Raw genomic sequence first — 15,153 nt, 5'->3', positions numbered from 1 at the left:
CCATTTCTGGAATCAGTGGCCTGGGTGATGTGTCTTCACGAGAGGGTAACTATTTATAATCAAGAGTTAATGAAATCGGAGAAGTCCAGGTTTGCACGAAAGCTTCATGGTGACAGCCTTGACCTAGGAACCTGAAGGCCCTAAGGAAGGTGCCTAGAAGGTCACAGCCCACCCTCTCTGCAGCGACGGCGCATAAGGCACCTAACAAGAAGTCGTGCAGCCGACACACATCGGTTGTTTCTTTCCACTTGATTGGAGAAACTGGTTTACAGTAATTGCCGGGGAAACAAGTCACAGGCTCGAGATAGACATTCACTGCATTGTGTTTGAGAGTGGAGCTGACTCCTGCCTTCCAGCCATCCATCGTCCCCGGCTCTCAGCCTAGGAAGGCGTGGCCAGGGGTGGACATTCGGCAGTCCTTAAGCTATTCTTAGAATCCATTCTTTCAGAGCATTACTGCCACTAACTTGTCTAGTTTGAAAAGTATTTGCTGTGGTGAGTAGACTGTGCAGCTGAAGGGAGCAGCAGAGACTCTGCGGGGATAAAAAGTACCAACATCTTCAGATGGAGATATTCCCTGCTTTACACCACCATCAATGCTGTGATACTGCTTTAGCAAAAGTATTTGTTTATATTTAGAAGCAGTTGGGTTTGTTTCCCCCCTTCCCTTTTTTCTGTTTAGGGGGTTGGGAAGCTTTATAGCATTTCTGTGTCTGCCTACTGACAGCTACAGCTATCTAGGAGCCCTCATGTAATCAACACCAAAAACAGACACGGAGAGGGCCTTTGTGTCGCCCTCCCCCCAACCACTGCTTGAAAGAAGTACCACACACATCATGGATCAGCACAGAGACATACTTCTGTTTCCCCATTAACTGTTGGCCACCAGGTGTGTTAGTCCGCCTCCCTTTAAGTTGCTTACCATTGCAGTATATTATTGCTGAAGTGAAGCATCCTTACTTAGCAATGGGGGTGCATTTGTGCTCCTAAAAGTGTGCTGCTCACACTGCACCAATTGTGGTTTTGCGCCTCATTGGGATTTTATATCTAAATGTGAGTTTGCCAAAACGTCTTTAATGATTTTAACACACTAGTGTGAATTTACTTCTACTTATGATACATCACCTAAAAGTAATTTTGCACCATAATGTAACTTTTGTTGGTGCAAGCGTTTTCACACTACTGTTGATGTTGCACATAGGGCGATTTTCCACCTTTTTGTCCTTTTGTACCTAAATGCAATTTTCCTCTTAAAAGTGATTCCATCCCCCAGTTGACTTTGCAGCATAGGAGATTTTGCACCTAATTGTGCTTGTACACTCACATGTGAGTTTGCAGCTAAATGTATTTTTGCGCCTAAAAGAGTTCGCAAACTCTTGCTGATTTTGCACCAAGTGTGATTCTGCACCTCAGTGTGCTCCATGCCAATTGTGGGGTCACACTGGTGCACACCACGAATATCTAACGTGACATCGTACTACCGCATTTTCTCCCTGTAATCGGTGATACTCATAGCTGCATATTGCATCTCTACCATACAGAATTTGCTTCTGAAAATCAGTAGCCTGCGCTGTTCATTTTTTGGGTGATCTTATTAAGGCTACCAAAACTAAAACAAGGAGGCCTGATTTCAGATCTGACTCCAGCTAGCATGTAACAGCCCCCAGAGATAGTATAAATGATAACAAAAAAAGTAAAAAACGTTATTCAATGTCCCTTTTCTGGCTTCCTCCCAGTGCTTAATTTGTAAATAAAATCTGTAGCAGAACCCAAAGTTCTCCTTTAATGCGTAATGTAAGACACAAAATATTGGCCAGATACGGTCCCATTTTTTAGCCCTGTCCATTGTGAGCTAGCCGTAGGCCCGTGCAACACCTTCTGAGGTGGCGAGCAGTTATCTGTTCATAGCAGGAGCACAACTTGGTAAGAAGGTCCCTGAACGAGTACTGAATCATTGTATTGCCATCTCCTAGTTTAATCCAGCTTTTAGTAAAAAAAACTGCTGCCCAGTGTTATGTAGACAACAGAACTTTGGTGCTGCTGTCACTTGATGCATGATACTGCAACACTGACTTGTGGTATTTTCAGTCATGAGGCACTGTTTGTATCAGTTGTCCAACTTTGGTGTTTTACCTGTAGGTTTCCTTTACGTTTTGGCATATCAGATGCCCCCTTTATGTAAAGGACTACGCAGGCAGAGCCGATTGGTACCAGAGGGACTTCAAAATTATACACCTACGGAGTGTTCTCGAGCAAAATGTCCACACCGACCAAATATGATTTCAATTGTACCCTGTGGAACAGGGCTGTGTGTGAAAAGGAGGTGGGAGTCAGCTTGCCAGCAAAACAGTAAGGCTTGATTCTATCCCTCTTTCCCTCATCCTCATCGCCTAGCTGGGGAAAACCTACACCCTGCCCACCCTTGCAGCCAGTTTGAAAATCAGCACATGGCAGCTGCCCTAAAAGCAGTACCAAAGGCAGAAATCACAACATGCTGATGTCAGAACACAAAATACTCTGCTCAACATCCTATAAATGTGAAGACATTTCATTGTGATGCAACCAACTTAATTGGCTGATGGCCAGTCTTTTGAACAGCGTGGGATTTGGTCCAACAAACTAGAAAGCAGTACACCTGAGCAAGAACTGGTTGGCCCCGCCTGTGCTGTTTTGGACTTACTCAAGAACTCATCATGGCATGGAGTCAAGATACATTTGGAGGCAACCACATCACGCCTGCTTCTTAATTGAGGTGGGCTCTCTATCTTAGAAAACGGACTGGTCATTGCTAAATAACTGCTTAGATCTTGAGGCAGAAGGTGGGGAGAGCAGAGATTTACTTGCATCCGACCCAGAACCGTGATAGCTCAAGCCGCATTACCACCCTTGGAAAGGTGGACTGAATGTTGACCACATCAACTTGACTCAGAGTTCTGGACAAGAACTGGATCGCTGCTGACCCAGACAAAGTGGTGTCTTCCAGAACTTGATCAATGTGTGCTGCCTCCTGATCCGAGGCTGGTGACAGCTCACCCAGTAACACGGGCTCTCCCAGGCCAAGATAGCTGTAAACATCCACTGTATTTGTGTTGACTTGGTGATGACTATTGGATGATACATGAGACTATACACTATACCTGATGGAAGAAAATCTTTGTTTCTCAAACTACTTTTCGGTGTTCTCCTGCTTGTCTGGCCATCACATCTATCCATGGGTAGACTGCATTGTCAGCATCCAGCTGACCGTGTAAAGATATCTTGTTGACAACAGATGTTGTCATTAATATTGCAAAAATATTGTGGTAAATAATGCATGTTTAGAGCTGTGTGATATTCCAATATTTATCATCTCAGTGTTACTCAAATTCTGGGAAACAGGTGCAGCAACATGAACCTCTTTGTTGGAAACAATAGTCGCTCCTTATATTATAACAATACTTATTTTTGTGTGATCTGATATTCGCTGTTATATGATCCCTGTGGGTATGATGAGCTTATTTCATGTGGCATTGAGTTTCATGGAAGCTATATCAGGCACAGTATCTCTAGATATCCCTCTATCTAGCATACTAGGCCCTCTTTATCATTACAGGGCTCTCTGTCCTCAAGGGAAATATTATAAATGCAGTAGGTCTAACGAGTGTCGCAAAGTTGTTTAAAAAGTGAAATTAGGGCACGCCTTTGATATCTCATGTTGGCAACTAATCCGCCTCGCGTACACCTGCATGTAAAGTAGCATTAATATTTTAATGAGCTCAGTATAGTTTGCACTTAATTAAATTTCTTCATTCATTCTGTTTGGCTTTCATGAATAAATCCTTCAGAACTCGGCTGAACTTCAGTGTCTCAGATGCACTGATATGACAGATCTTTTAACTGACTGCGTTAACGTATACAGTACTAAGCGATAGGCTTCGTCCCAGTGGCCTCTCCGGTTCGACAGGATGGGGCAGAATGGAGGCGAGGAGTAAATTAGGACATCAGAGAGCAGGATCTCCTCCTCAGACTCAATTAAAGTATCGTTAAAGTGTGCCATCCTTCCCATAAGGATATTGAAGCATAATTGATGTCTCCGCCCACCTTTGGCAGATTCTACAAAGTTATCGGCTTGTGGATTGTGTCGGCAATATAGTGAGTCGCGTGTGAATTAAACCAGAAGCAAAACTCTGTATAACTGGTCTGGTGTGTTCTCTGAGGTTTTTCTCACTTTTAGCTACTGTTGTTCCCTTGGATCGCTCTCTCATCTTTTGAAATTATGATACCATTTTGTACAACTATTTCCAGGCATTGATCTGCGTCTCCACGCAGTCTCGCTTTTTGTTGCATTAGGCTATACTTAAGCCCCCATTGGCATCATTTAGAGCTTAGAGAGAATTGAAATGCCTCCATTTTCAGTAGGAAACTCCTACTACAGGCTAGAATCATCCACTGGCTGAATTTCTTGCTAGGATAGGGACATTATTGTGGAGGAAATTAATCTGCTGAATTCTACTCGATATATAGTTTTCCCTCCAGAGAATTGGTGATTTTCAATTCCCTCCAAACTCTAAAGAATGCTCTATGCTTTCAAATAATAGTAAACTTTTTCAGGGAGTGTAAGCATGATTTTGTTACTTGGATCTGGCAATAAAGTCTTCACATTCAGGCATAGACAGGCCTACAACTCCTGCAGCACTGGAATGTTGGCTGTGGGTATCCACCCCTGGTAGTGCACATGGCAAACAGGTGGAGATTCCGCACAAGGGATTTGTGTAGGTACAGCAGCGACACTACGCACTTAGAGAATGTGGACACAGTACCTTCCAAGAGGGATTGCGAAGTAGAAGACGGACAGCATGAGAGTCCTCGTGTTCTTGGTGAACAGGTCTCCGATGATTGTTGGAGCGATGGTGGAGTAACTCGCTTCCCCGATGCCGACAAGGCCCCGCGAGAGGACGAGGAGCCAGAAGTACTGTAGGAGTGAGCAAAAAAAACAGACCGGTCACAAAAGGTCTGGTCTTTAGAAGAAATGGGACTGTCAACAACACTTAATATTCAAACATTCTAAAAGAAAGTAAACTACATTGTACTAAAATGTTTGCAAATCAAAAAATGGCATAAGGGCGTTTTGTATGTATGGAATTAGATCATAATCCATGTCAGTAAGAAATGTAACAAGCTGTAAAACTCCACAGTGCTGTCAGGAATGAGAGGCTGAAGAATATTGTTTGTCCTATTACTGTACTTTCCAGACTAGAAATCATAAAACAGTGTTTTGGGTAGTAAGAGGTGCCCTACTCAGAGACCTCCACCAAAGTCTCTACCGGGGCAGTGTGCGGAGATCAGATTGCTACATATTGATTGGGTTTAAATGATTTGTAGTTAAATGGCAGTACCACATTGCTGAAATGGAAAGGCAGCGCGTTGTCTGACAGAAAATGGCGAAAGAGCCCAAATCAGGTGTAATGGTGGCCCTCACTATTGCGGTAACATATTTATGTAGATTGCCATCAAGTGCTGGATGAACGGAGGAGTATGGAGACCACTTCGTTCAAGGCCACTGCGGACGCTTTCTCCAGTTCTGAACTTTTCTCCTATAAATCATTGTTTAGAGGAGTGTTAGTCTAAGTCGTTGAATGAATGAAAAACAAGGCTACAGCACCCATAATGCATCAGGTTATCACACAAAAGAACAGGACCGGAAACAGCGTCTGTAAAGATCTGAAGGGAGGTGATCACCATAGGAAAGAAAGAAGAAGGAAAAAAAAAAAAAATATATATATATATATATTTATATATATTATATGCCAACTCCTCCAAATTGCAAAGGACGTGCTCGGACAACAATATTGTGGTCACATATATTATTTAATAGAACAATGCCTCCTCACAACGCATTTCAGCCATAGCCTTGATCAAATAAATAGCAGAGGAGAGCTTCTGAGTTTGGGAATAGTGGATTGTTAGGTTGTGGGAATGTATTTGTATCATATGAATTGTGGGGTAGGTCATGAATTTACATTGTGTGACCCACTTGGGGATTATCCATGATTATAGTTTGAGGCTTGATAAGTTTACTGTAAAAATTCACTGTGATTACTAGATACATGACTAGCTAGGTTGCTAGGTGTATTTTACGCAGGAAAGGTATAGGAATTATGATGTATAACCTAACATGATAATGAATTACTGTGCATTGTGCTTTTAATCAAATCTAATGAGGTGCAGCACTTGAAAGATTTTGGCCCATATTTATACTTTTTTTGCACCGCATTTGCATCATTTTTTGACGCAAAAGCGGCGCAAATGAACAAAATATATTTGTATTTTGTATGTTTGTGCCGCTTTTGCATCAAAAAATCACAATAAGGCCCATATTTATACTTCTTTTGCACCACATTTGCGTCATTTTTTGACGCAAAAGCGGCGCAGACTTACAAAATATAATTATATTTTGTAATTTGTGCCGCTTTTGCATCAAAAAATGACACAAATGTGGCGCAAAAAAAAGCATAAATATGGGCCTTATTGTGATCCCAGGGTGTGTATTTGCGTTTTTCATTTACTTATTATTTTTATTTCATTTTGTCCCATTCTCCTTGAATCAAAGAGTGTATTACACTCAGAGAATTGTTTGAATCGTGCTACATAATTCACAATGGAAAGCATTAACCCACTCCAGGGAATGGTTGAATAGTAGCTCTTCCGTGTTCATCAGTTTGTTTGCTCACGTGGTGTTTTTGTAACTCTTTTAATCAGTTCTGGAATGGCATCCTTTGTGTTTGACAGAGACTGAGTCCGTGGTCGAAACATGTTGAACTACAGCCTCTCGCTGAATAAAGAATCACGCATTTGGAGCCCCCGAGTGTCGGAGCCTGTTTTTATGGCGTAGTGGTTGTAGCATCTCATATATTATTTTATATATATATATATATATATATATATATATATATATATATATATATATATACACACACACAACTAGAACCCATCCTCGTTTAACAATACTCATCGAAATTCTCCTGTAGCAAGGTACACAATGTATAAAGCATCGAAAAGAGATTAGAGTTTAGGAATGAATGTAGAAATATGTAGAAATGGGATTTGTTCTTTAGTTGGAATAATTTCCGATGCTTTCCAAAAAGGTGTTTTTTTCATGATGCTTTCATTTGGGTGAAATACTGGAGAACCTTCTACTTTAAGGCACGAGCATGATTCATTATCATACCTGAACCTACTCCCTTTTACTCAATATCTGTTCCTTCTCCCGCCTTCTCATTCAAGTGGACCAATCGCCTTTCATTCAAAGAGGACACATGAAAATCTATAGGATCCTAGTTTCCTCTCATACATATATCATCACACACATACAGAGACTACCAACATTTTTGATATAATAACTTTAAAAAATGTGCAAATTCGAGATGTTAAGCTTGTAAACCCAGCAGGATCTCTTGTTTTAATTTGAGGGTTGCCTCCCCCTTTGGAATGCTTACGATCTACAACGTGGCGACTCCACTGCGCCACAGTGAGCTTCTGTTTCAAAAAATATCTTGAAACGGATGATCTCATGCCTTCAGAGGTGTTGTACTTTTGTGTGCCCCTATCATAAGGTATTCTCATGACTGATACTCCTGTACCGGGCATCGATGACAGGAGGCTACATTAATGATCTCATGCATCCTGCTTTGCCCTAACCTAAGTCATCTTTCTCTCCTGATGCTTCTCACCTTCTCCCAGTTCTGGTGGTGAAATCCAACCTGGAAGCTGAGCCTGCGGAGAGACCGACCTCATTGTCATGGTTTCGAACCAAGGCCAAGCCCTTTGTCCTCACACAGCTTCTATGAGGAGCAGCGATCAATGAAGGTTTCCCGGTGAGCGGATCCCTTTGTTGGGCGAGTTTTCTGCGTGCAATGAATAATATTCTTGTTTAATAGTGTCTCCAGGGCATGGGACTTCCTCACATTACACCCAACACTTTTGATGTATTCATTGAGAGTCATGATGGGAAATTGATTTCTGTATCTTCTCAGATCACCGCAAGAAGGCAATTCCTTTTTCATTTTTCCTATCCCCTTTCACGTTTGACCTTAGACTATTGCGTTGTTGGGACAGTCGAAGACTAAATCAGTGTAAACCTGCTTTGATGTAAGAAAACCCCAGGGTTAATTGTGGACTGTGTGACACACAAACTGTCTTATCGCTTCACCCTGCAGTGCACAGAAGCTGGGTTATCACTTGGAGATGTCCCCGGATGGCTTAGTTCGGCTTCTCTTTTCTTTGAAGAAATGAACATCTGTCATCCCTCGGGAGATCGGATTTGTTTAGGAATTTTCAAACACAGAATTTCCGCTACATTTAGTCGCAGACAGTAATTGGACAGAAGTGATGGCTGCTGTCAGGCTCCTGCTGAGTTTGCTTCTTGTCATGTAGGGTTTCTGGAGACTTTAACTATTACATAAAGCGCGAACCATGTGAATCCACGATCCCTCACTTTCTGCTTCTACTGTGGCCATCTGGCTCCCTAAGACCACGCTTCCGGCCTCCACCATGACCAGGTGATGCCCCTAAAACTTGCACTACCCGCTTCCATCATAACCACATAGTCACCAAGACAACACCTTCTTCCCACTGTAAGCACGTCATCCCCAAGAACACAAAGTCAACTTTCATCAAGACCATGTGATACCCTAAGTGTCCCAACCTGCCCTTATCCACCATAACCACATTATACCCCACTCTTGTCATAACCATACATTCTGACACCAAACTTTACCACATTATCCCCCAAAAGCACACTTTCTTTTTCCACTATGACTGTGATACGGCAAAACCAAACCCTCACCGTCTTTACCATAATTCAGTGCTCCCCAGACCACACATCTGACACAACCAAGACCACGCTTCCCTCTTCATCCGACCACCTAAGGCCTGAGAGACACTTTCGCCTTTCACTGGCCACTTGAACCCCAGGACCACACTTCCCTCTTCCACTGTGACCACATGAGGCCCTAGAGAACAGACTCTCCTTTTACTGTGAACACCTGATCTCCAAGACCACATTTCTCTCATCCACCGTCACCTCAAGACAACAGTTTCTTCCTCAAGACAACAGTTTCTTCTACCACTAAAGCCACATAATACCAAAGAGCACACTGCCTCTCTCCACTGTAACCACATGATCCACACTTTTTCCTTCCACGGTGAGTGATGACTCATGCACTACTTTCTGTCTCAAAGCACTATAATGTGATACTCAAAATCAGTTTCTACTTCCACCACACCCACATGATACCCAAGACCACATTTACCTCTTCCACCAAAACAAATAACAGCAAAACCACATATTGTCTCTCTCTGTCAACCCCCTGGTCCCCAAACATTCTTACTCCATTGTAGCCACGATCCCCAAGGCCACTCCTCCTTTTTTCACTTCTAGAGTGAAATCACCTAGATCACTCTTCTTAAGCCAAGACCACATGATCTCATAAGAGCATAACACAATTCTTGCCACATATTTTACGTCTGTGTCCTTAAAGCATTTGCAGAGGTAATATTTCTTAGAGACAAGGTCAGCGTTGGACCAGGACCATAAGCTGTGTACTGCTTCTGTGGGACATCACGACAAATCAGGACAAAGAGTTGGTGCAGTGGTAGAAACCAGTAAGCAGCCAAAGAGGCCACAGTAAGAGAGTTCTTAGCTAAAACTAGCACTCCATAAAGAGAAATGGGGCACTAGAGGTGTGTGAGCATAGGATGCAAAGTACTATAGAATACCAGCCACACAGGATGTGCGGGGTTCACCTCCCTTGAATTCGTCTTGTCGTCTGGTTTTGACGCTTCGCTACATTGGTCAACTTAGAAATGGAAGCACCTGCAATGGAAGGCTGGAAGCGCGGTGCGTGATGCTGGCAGTGGGTTATAATCCCTAGGCGGTAGGTTGAATTGTTGTGTCATTTGCCTGTTCTCAGAGTTGTGGTACTGCTGCTCTTGCAGTCCTCCGCACACATATTGTTGGTCTACCTTGAGATGATGATGATGCCAGAGGGAGCAGGGCATTGTTGACAGTGGACTAGATGCACTGGGCACAAGAGGAACTGGCACATTTCATTTTGAAAGGACACAAAGCAATGTACCTAATTTTTCCTTCACCTCAAAAGCAGGAGAGTTTAATGTGCTTAAGCAGATAACTGGTCATTGTTTTAACTAGGGTAGTGCTGCTGCGATCACTCACACATCTAATTGTCCCAGATGTGAATCCCGAGGGCCCCAATCAACCTTTCACCTAATTGATTGTGTGATAAATAACAGATGATGACCCGCCCAGTCTCTGCATGTTCTGCTTACTACAATATCTATGACTTCACCCGGCACCGAGACATGTCTGCTTTTCCTGTTATTTAGACACTGTATTCCAGTGCAGTTTCTCTACACAAACCACTGTGATCCTGAGCTGTGGTTCTTAGCCTTTTGAATTTTGTGGATCCCCCCTTAATCGTAACTGGAATCTGGGGAACCCTACTGAATAACTCATGGAGTCAGGGGAGCCCTACTGAGTCATTACTGGAAGCTAGGGATCCCAGCCTAAGGAATTTCGATGATTTAAACCACAAACAATGCACAAATGATGAAATATTTTATTTAATTCACAAACTTATCAAATATAAATATATCACAATTTTAATGGGAAGGATGGAGCTTTTTTAAATGTAATCAGGGTAACCCATTGCTCATGCTATATTCTGTTTGATGCACATGCACTGTGCCGCAATTCAATTTGGGGGTTGCAACTTAATTTGTAGCCTCTAATTTCACATTTCTTCACATTTGCAGAACGTTTTAAAATGTTCGATGTTCAATTCTACTTCTTTATTTATATACACGTTTTAATCTTTTAATATTTTTTAATTTTCCAATTAATAACTCCTTAAATGGGCTTTGCAGACGAGAGAGGTCCCGGGACACAGGTTAATAACTACTGATCTAGAACTTTAGTCCAGTTTAGGGCAGTTAATCTGGTCCAGAGCTGCCCCTGATGCTGAAAGAATGCCCAGATCAGGATCTCCCTAGTCGCATGACGTCATCTAATACTTTTCAATCGATAAGCCTATTAGAGGTCCACGCGACACTTTGCTGAGGCTGGAGGGGGAATGTGGGGGTGTTGCAGACTTCTACAGCCCGGTTTCTGTCTGAGGCACATTGAGCCCTGGTTCGGCAGGGGCCCCGGCAGGCCCGATGGCTGCGGTTCGGAAGGAGCATCCATGGCATCTTGAACTGGGACAAGCCAAAAACCTCAGCCACGCCTGAGCATCTTCCGCCGGGGTCGCCGTCCCTCACCAGCTGCCAGACGGGGAAATTAGGAGAGGAAATGAGAAGCCCGGCTTGCCAAGGTCCCGGGCTGTGAAAAAAATTAGATAAACAGGGCGGCGAGGGCAGGATTTCTCGAGTTCCCGGCCGTTTCTACACACTCAAGACGTTTTCACTCAGGTGCGGTTTTGTGCCAGGAAATTGCTCTGAATCTGGCCTCGAAAATTATTATTTACATTTCACTGCTTCCCCCAAGTGACCTCTGAGTGCAGGCGGAGAAAAGGGCGTTTTTGTCTACGTCTGAGGGTCGTACAATTAGAGATTTTTAGAATAACATTGTAATAAAACCCCCATTAAAATAACATTGACAGCGCCTGCTGTGTTGCCCATGGCATTAAATTCTGAGGCAGGATTTGTGACTTCAAGGCCTCGCGCCACACCTGATGCCTCTGGGAACCCGCAGGTCTCCCTCTGCCCCCTGTACACGCACAGGGGAGGGAGGTTTGTGTGCGTCAGGCTGCTGTGACGACGGGCACACTGCAAAGTGAAGTTATGCAGCTCAGTGGGTTAAGCACTTGCACTAGAGCTATGTGTAACCTGTAAGTCACAGCTCTGGAAGCCAGCAGGGTCACCGCAGCATTTCATCATTCTGAAGGTGCTAAAACAAGTACATTTGAGAAGCGTAGTATAAACTCTTATTAAAGCAGTAATTAGGACACCACGTCTGTTACGGAAATTGCTAGTGTTTTTTTTTTTTATATGAACTAGCCACATAGCTCACTGTCACGGGCATCACTATTTCTGTGTGCTATAACAAGGGCCACTGGAAGTATGTGATTGTGCAGAAGCGGCGATTTTCGCATAATTATAGATCTGCCGCATTTCCCATATGGGGGCATATTTACACTCCGTTTGCGCCGAAATTGCGTCGTTTTGTTTTACGCAATTTCGACGCAAAACTAACTCCATATTTATACTTTGGCGTTAGACGCGTCTAGCGCCAAAGTCCATGGAGTTAGCGTCATTTTTTAGCGTGGACACCTACTTTGCGTTAATTATATGCAAGGTAGGCGTTCCCGTCTAAAAAATCGACTCCGAGGCATGTGCGTGGGATTTATACTCCGGGGCAAAAATCACGCCCGGGAGTGGACGGGTCAAAAAAAATGACGTACGGCCGCTTTTGCGCCGTTTTTTAGCGCCTGCAAAAGGCAGGCGTTAAGGGACCTGTGGGCTCTGAAGGAGCCCAGAGTTGCCCCCCCATACCCCCAGGGACACCCCCTGTCACCCATGCCCACCCCAGGAGGACACCCAAGGATGGAGGGACCCATCCCAGGGACATTAAGGTAAGTTCAGGTAAGTGGTTTAAAAAAAAAAAATTTGTGGCATAGGGGGGCCTGATTTGTGCCCCCCTACATGCCACTATGCCCAATGACCATGCCCAGGGGACAGAAGTCCCCTGGGCATGGCCATTGGGCAAGGGGGCATGACTCCTGTCTTTGCTAAGACAGGAGTCATTTCTATGGGGGTTGGGAGTGAAAAAAAATGGCGCAAATCGGGTTGAGGCGAAAAAATTGCCTCAACCTGACTTGCCCCATTTCTTGACGCCCAAGCTCCATATCCCCCTACGCCGGCGCTGCCTGGTGTACGTCGTTTTTTTTAACGCACCCCAGACGGCGCCGGCGGCTAACGCCGGCTAACGTCATTCAATAAATACGGCGCCCGCATGGCGCTTCAGAATGGCGTTAGCCGGCGCTAAATTCTTTTGACGCAAAACTGCGTTGGCGCAGTTTTGCGTCAAAAAGTATAAATATGGGCCATAATTCCTCATCTGTTGCATAATCTGCAGATTTTAACAAAACAAAAAAATGTTTCTAGGTCAGACGGTTCAAAGTTACTAAAAATGCAGTGACACGTGTTGCAGTGCGCTGGAAGGCCCTTTGCAAAACTGAACTGTCCACCTTCCTGCTGCTTATTGCTATATTTGGGTGTTAATCTGGGTCAATGATGTGCAACCAATGCCCAGTGTTACCAAGTTTAAAAACGATGAAATAATTGAGTAATATTATTACAAAATGTACCACATTATGCTGCATAATTTGCATTTTCTAGCCACATAATTTACTCAACCCTGCCACATCATTTGGGCCTCTCCTGCCGCATAATTGCAGTGGCCCTGGCTATACCGCTTAATCTAAGGTAGATAGTGTGAAGCACAAACATACCCTTTCACCAGGGATCTAAACTTCGCGTTAAAATGTGTCCGGTGAATTGTTTGTCATCTTGGATTACCAGCAGGCTCCAAGCAGCAGCAAGCAAACGTATTTAGAACGAGCGAATGATTATTCAGACAGCATAACTGCAGACGTGTTTGTTATGCAATCTGTTGGCAGGGAACTTGTTCTGAATGTATTTATGCAATGCAGAGAAGGAACTATGAAAGGACGGCAAATACTCAAGACAAAATAGCATTTGCGGCTGAAGCGCTCCATATTCACTAAAAAATGCATTTTTTTTCCATCTCAAGCGCTTAAATAATAACGATTATGTTTTTGAATGCTATGTAAAACATATTATAATTAATATTATTTTTATTGCTATTGTGAGCATGAATCGACAAGCATTCATATTTACACATGTATTGTAACTGGGTAGTCGGCGGTTTTCTTGAAAAATGCGATGAGACCTTCTAGAAGGTCATGTTGGTTCAGATGGGCTGAGGAAGGACTTTGCAATGCACTTGAAATAATTTACTACCTGTTTTTATAATAATTTGTACAGAATTATAATAGTGAATAGGCGTTTGTATAGCCATTGTTGTCAATTTAAATGATTTTAAGTTTTATCGACCTTAGAAGGATGAATGGCAAAGCTGTCCATGCCGTGATCCGAAGACCCGAATTGCAGGTCACCCCATATGGGTGAAGGAACTGTTTAACGAGCCTATGCACGTGGTTCGAATGTCTCTCAGTTCTCTGTGTTCTTCATACTAAGGCTCGAATGAATCACTGGGGCTCTGTAGAGCCACGCTCCATCCACACCCTTTAAAATCCAGACGTTAAATGAATTGAATATACTTCTCTGAGCGCTTGTGTCAAGCACGGTGCTTGTTGTTATCCTTATAATGATGCAGCATCCTTGGATAACAAAGGGAGGCTGTTTATGTCTTCCTAAGTCGGGGACAAGTGTCCAGGGAGACGTTCTTTCTCATCAGCATCATTAGCGCTCGTCTGGTTGCTGGCACCGAGCACGGATTGGCTGATGGCAGCGCGTTCAAACGGGTGCTCAGAACATACACTGTCGTAGCCTGCGCATGCGCAGCGCGGACTGTGTCTGCAGCATCCGCACTCTCCCTCCTTCCTCCTCCCAGAGCACTCCCAGCAGCTGCAAAACATGGAGTCTCTCTGCTGTTCACTTCACCTTGCGCTTCCATTTCAGAGTTCCTAAACCTTATTAATGCCCTAAATATTATTATATTAATATCTGCCACTTATATTTATAAAATATATATATATATATATATATATATATATATATATATATATATATATATATATATATATATGTGTATATCTGCCCTTGTTTACCCATCTAGTGCAGCCTAGACATACCCTGAGGGCATCACGTGCTCACAACTTGCACATCTCTAGTCATACATCACACAAACAATACCTACCAGTACACACTAGGCAGAACGCTTCACACAAGACCAGCACCACCTCGCGGGCTCCCACTGTTCTCGCAGTGGCTCGCCCACCTGGACACAACTCTCACGCTGAAACAACAGTACACACTAAGACAGAATTCCTGACAAACTAACAACACTGACCAATTGTGCCCACTCAAAAGCCTTTGCATGGACGTCATCAA

At 43.5% G+C, this 15,153-nt stretch overlaps 1 protein-coding gene across 1 annotated transcript in view; it reads right to left on the bottom strand.

Annotated features, from left to right (window-relative positions):
* Nucleotides 1-15,153, bottom strand: part of LOC138286528 (sphingosine-1-phosphate transporter SPNS2-like) — a 283,111-nt gene that overhangs the window by 87,262 nt on the left and 180,696 nt on the right. The window contains exon 4 of the mRNA XM_069226889.1: nt 4,800-4,951. Coding sequence (XP_069082990.1) covers nt 4,800-4,951 — 152 coding nt within the window. The remainder of the gene's footprint in view (nt 1-4,799; nt 4,952-15,153) is intronic.

Source organism: Pleurodeles waltl, chromosome 3_2, assembly GCF_031143425.1.
Source record: "Pleurodeles waltl isolate 20211129_DDA chromosome 3_2, aPleWal1.hap1.20221129, whole genome shotgun sequence".
Lineage (NCBI taxonomy): Eukaryota > Metazoa > Chordata > Amphibia > Caudata > Salamandridae > Pleurodeles > Pleurodeles waltl.
This window is presented reverse-complemented; position numbering and strand designations above follow the sequence as displayed.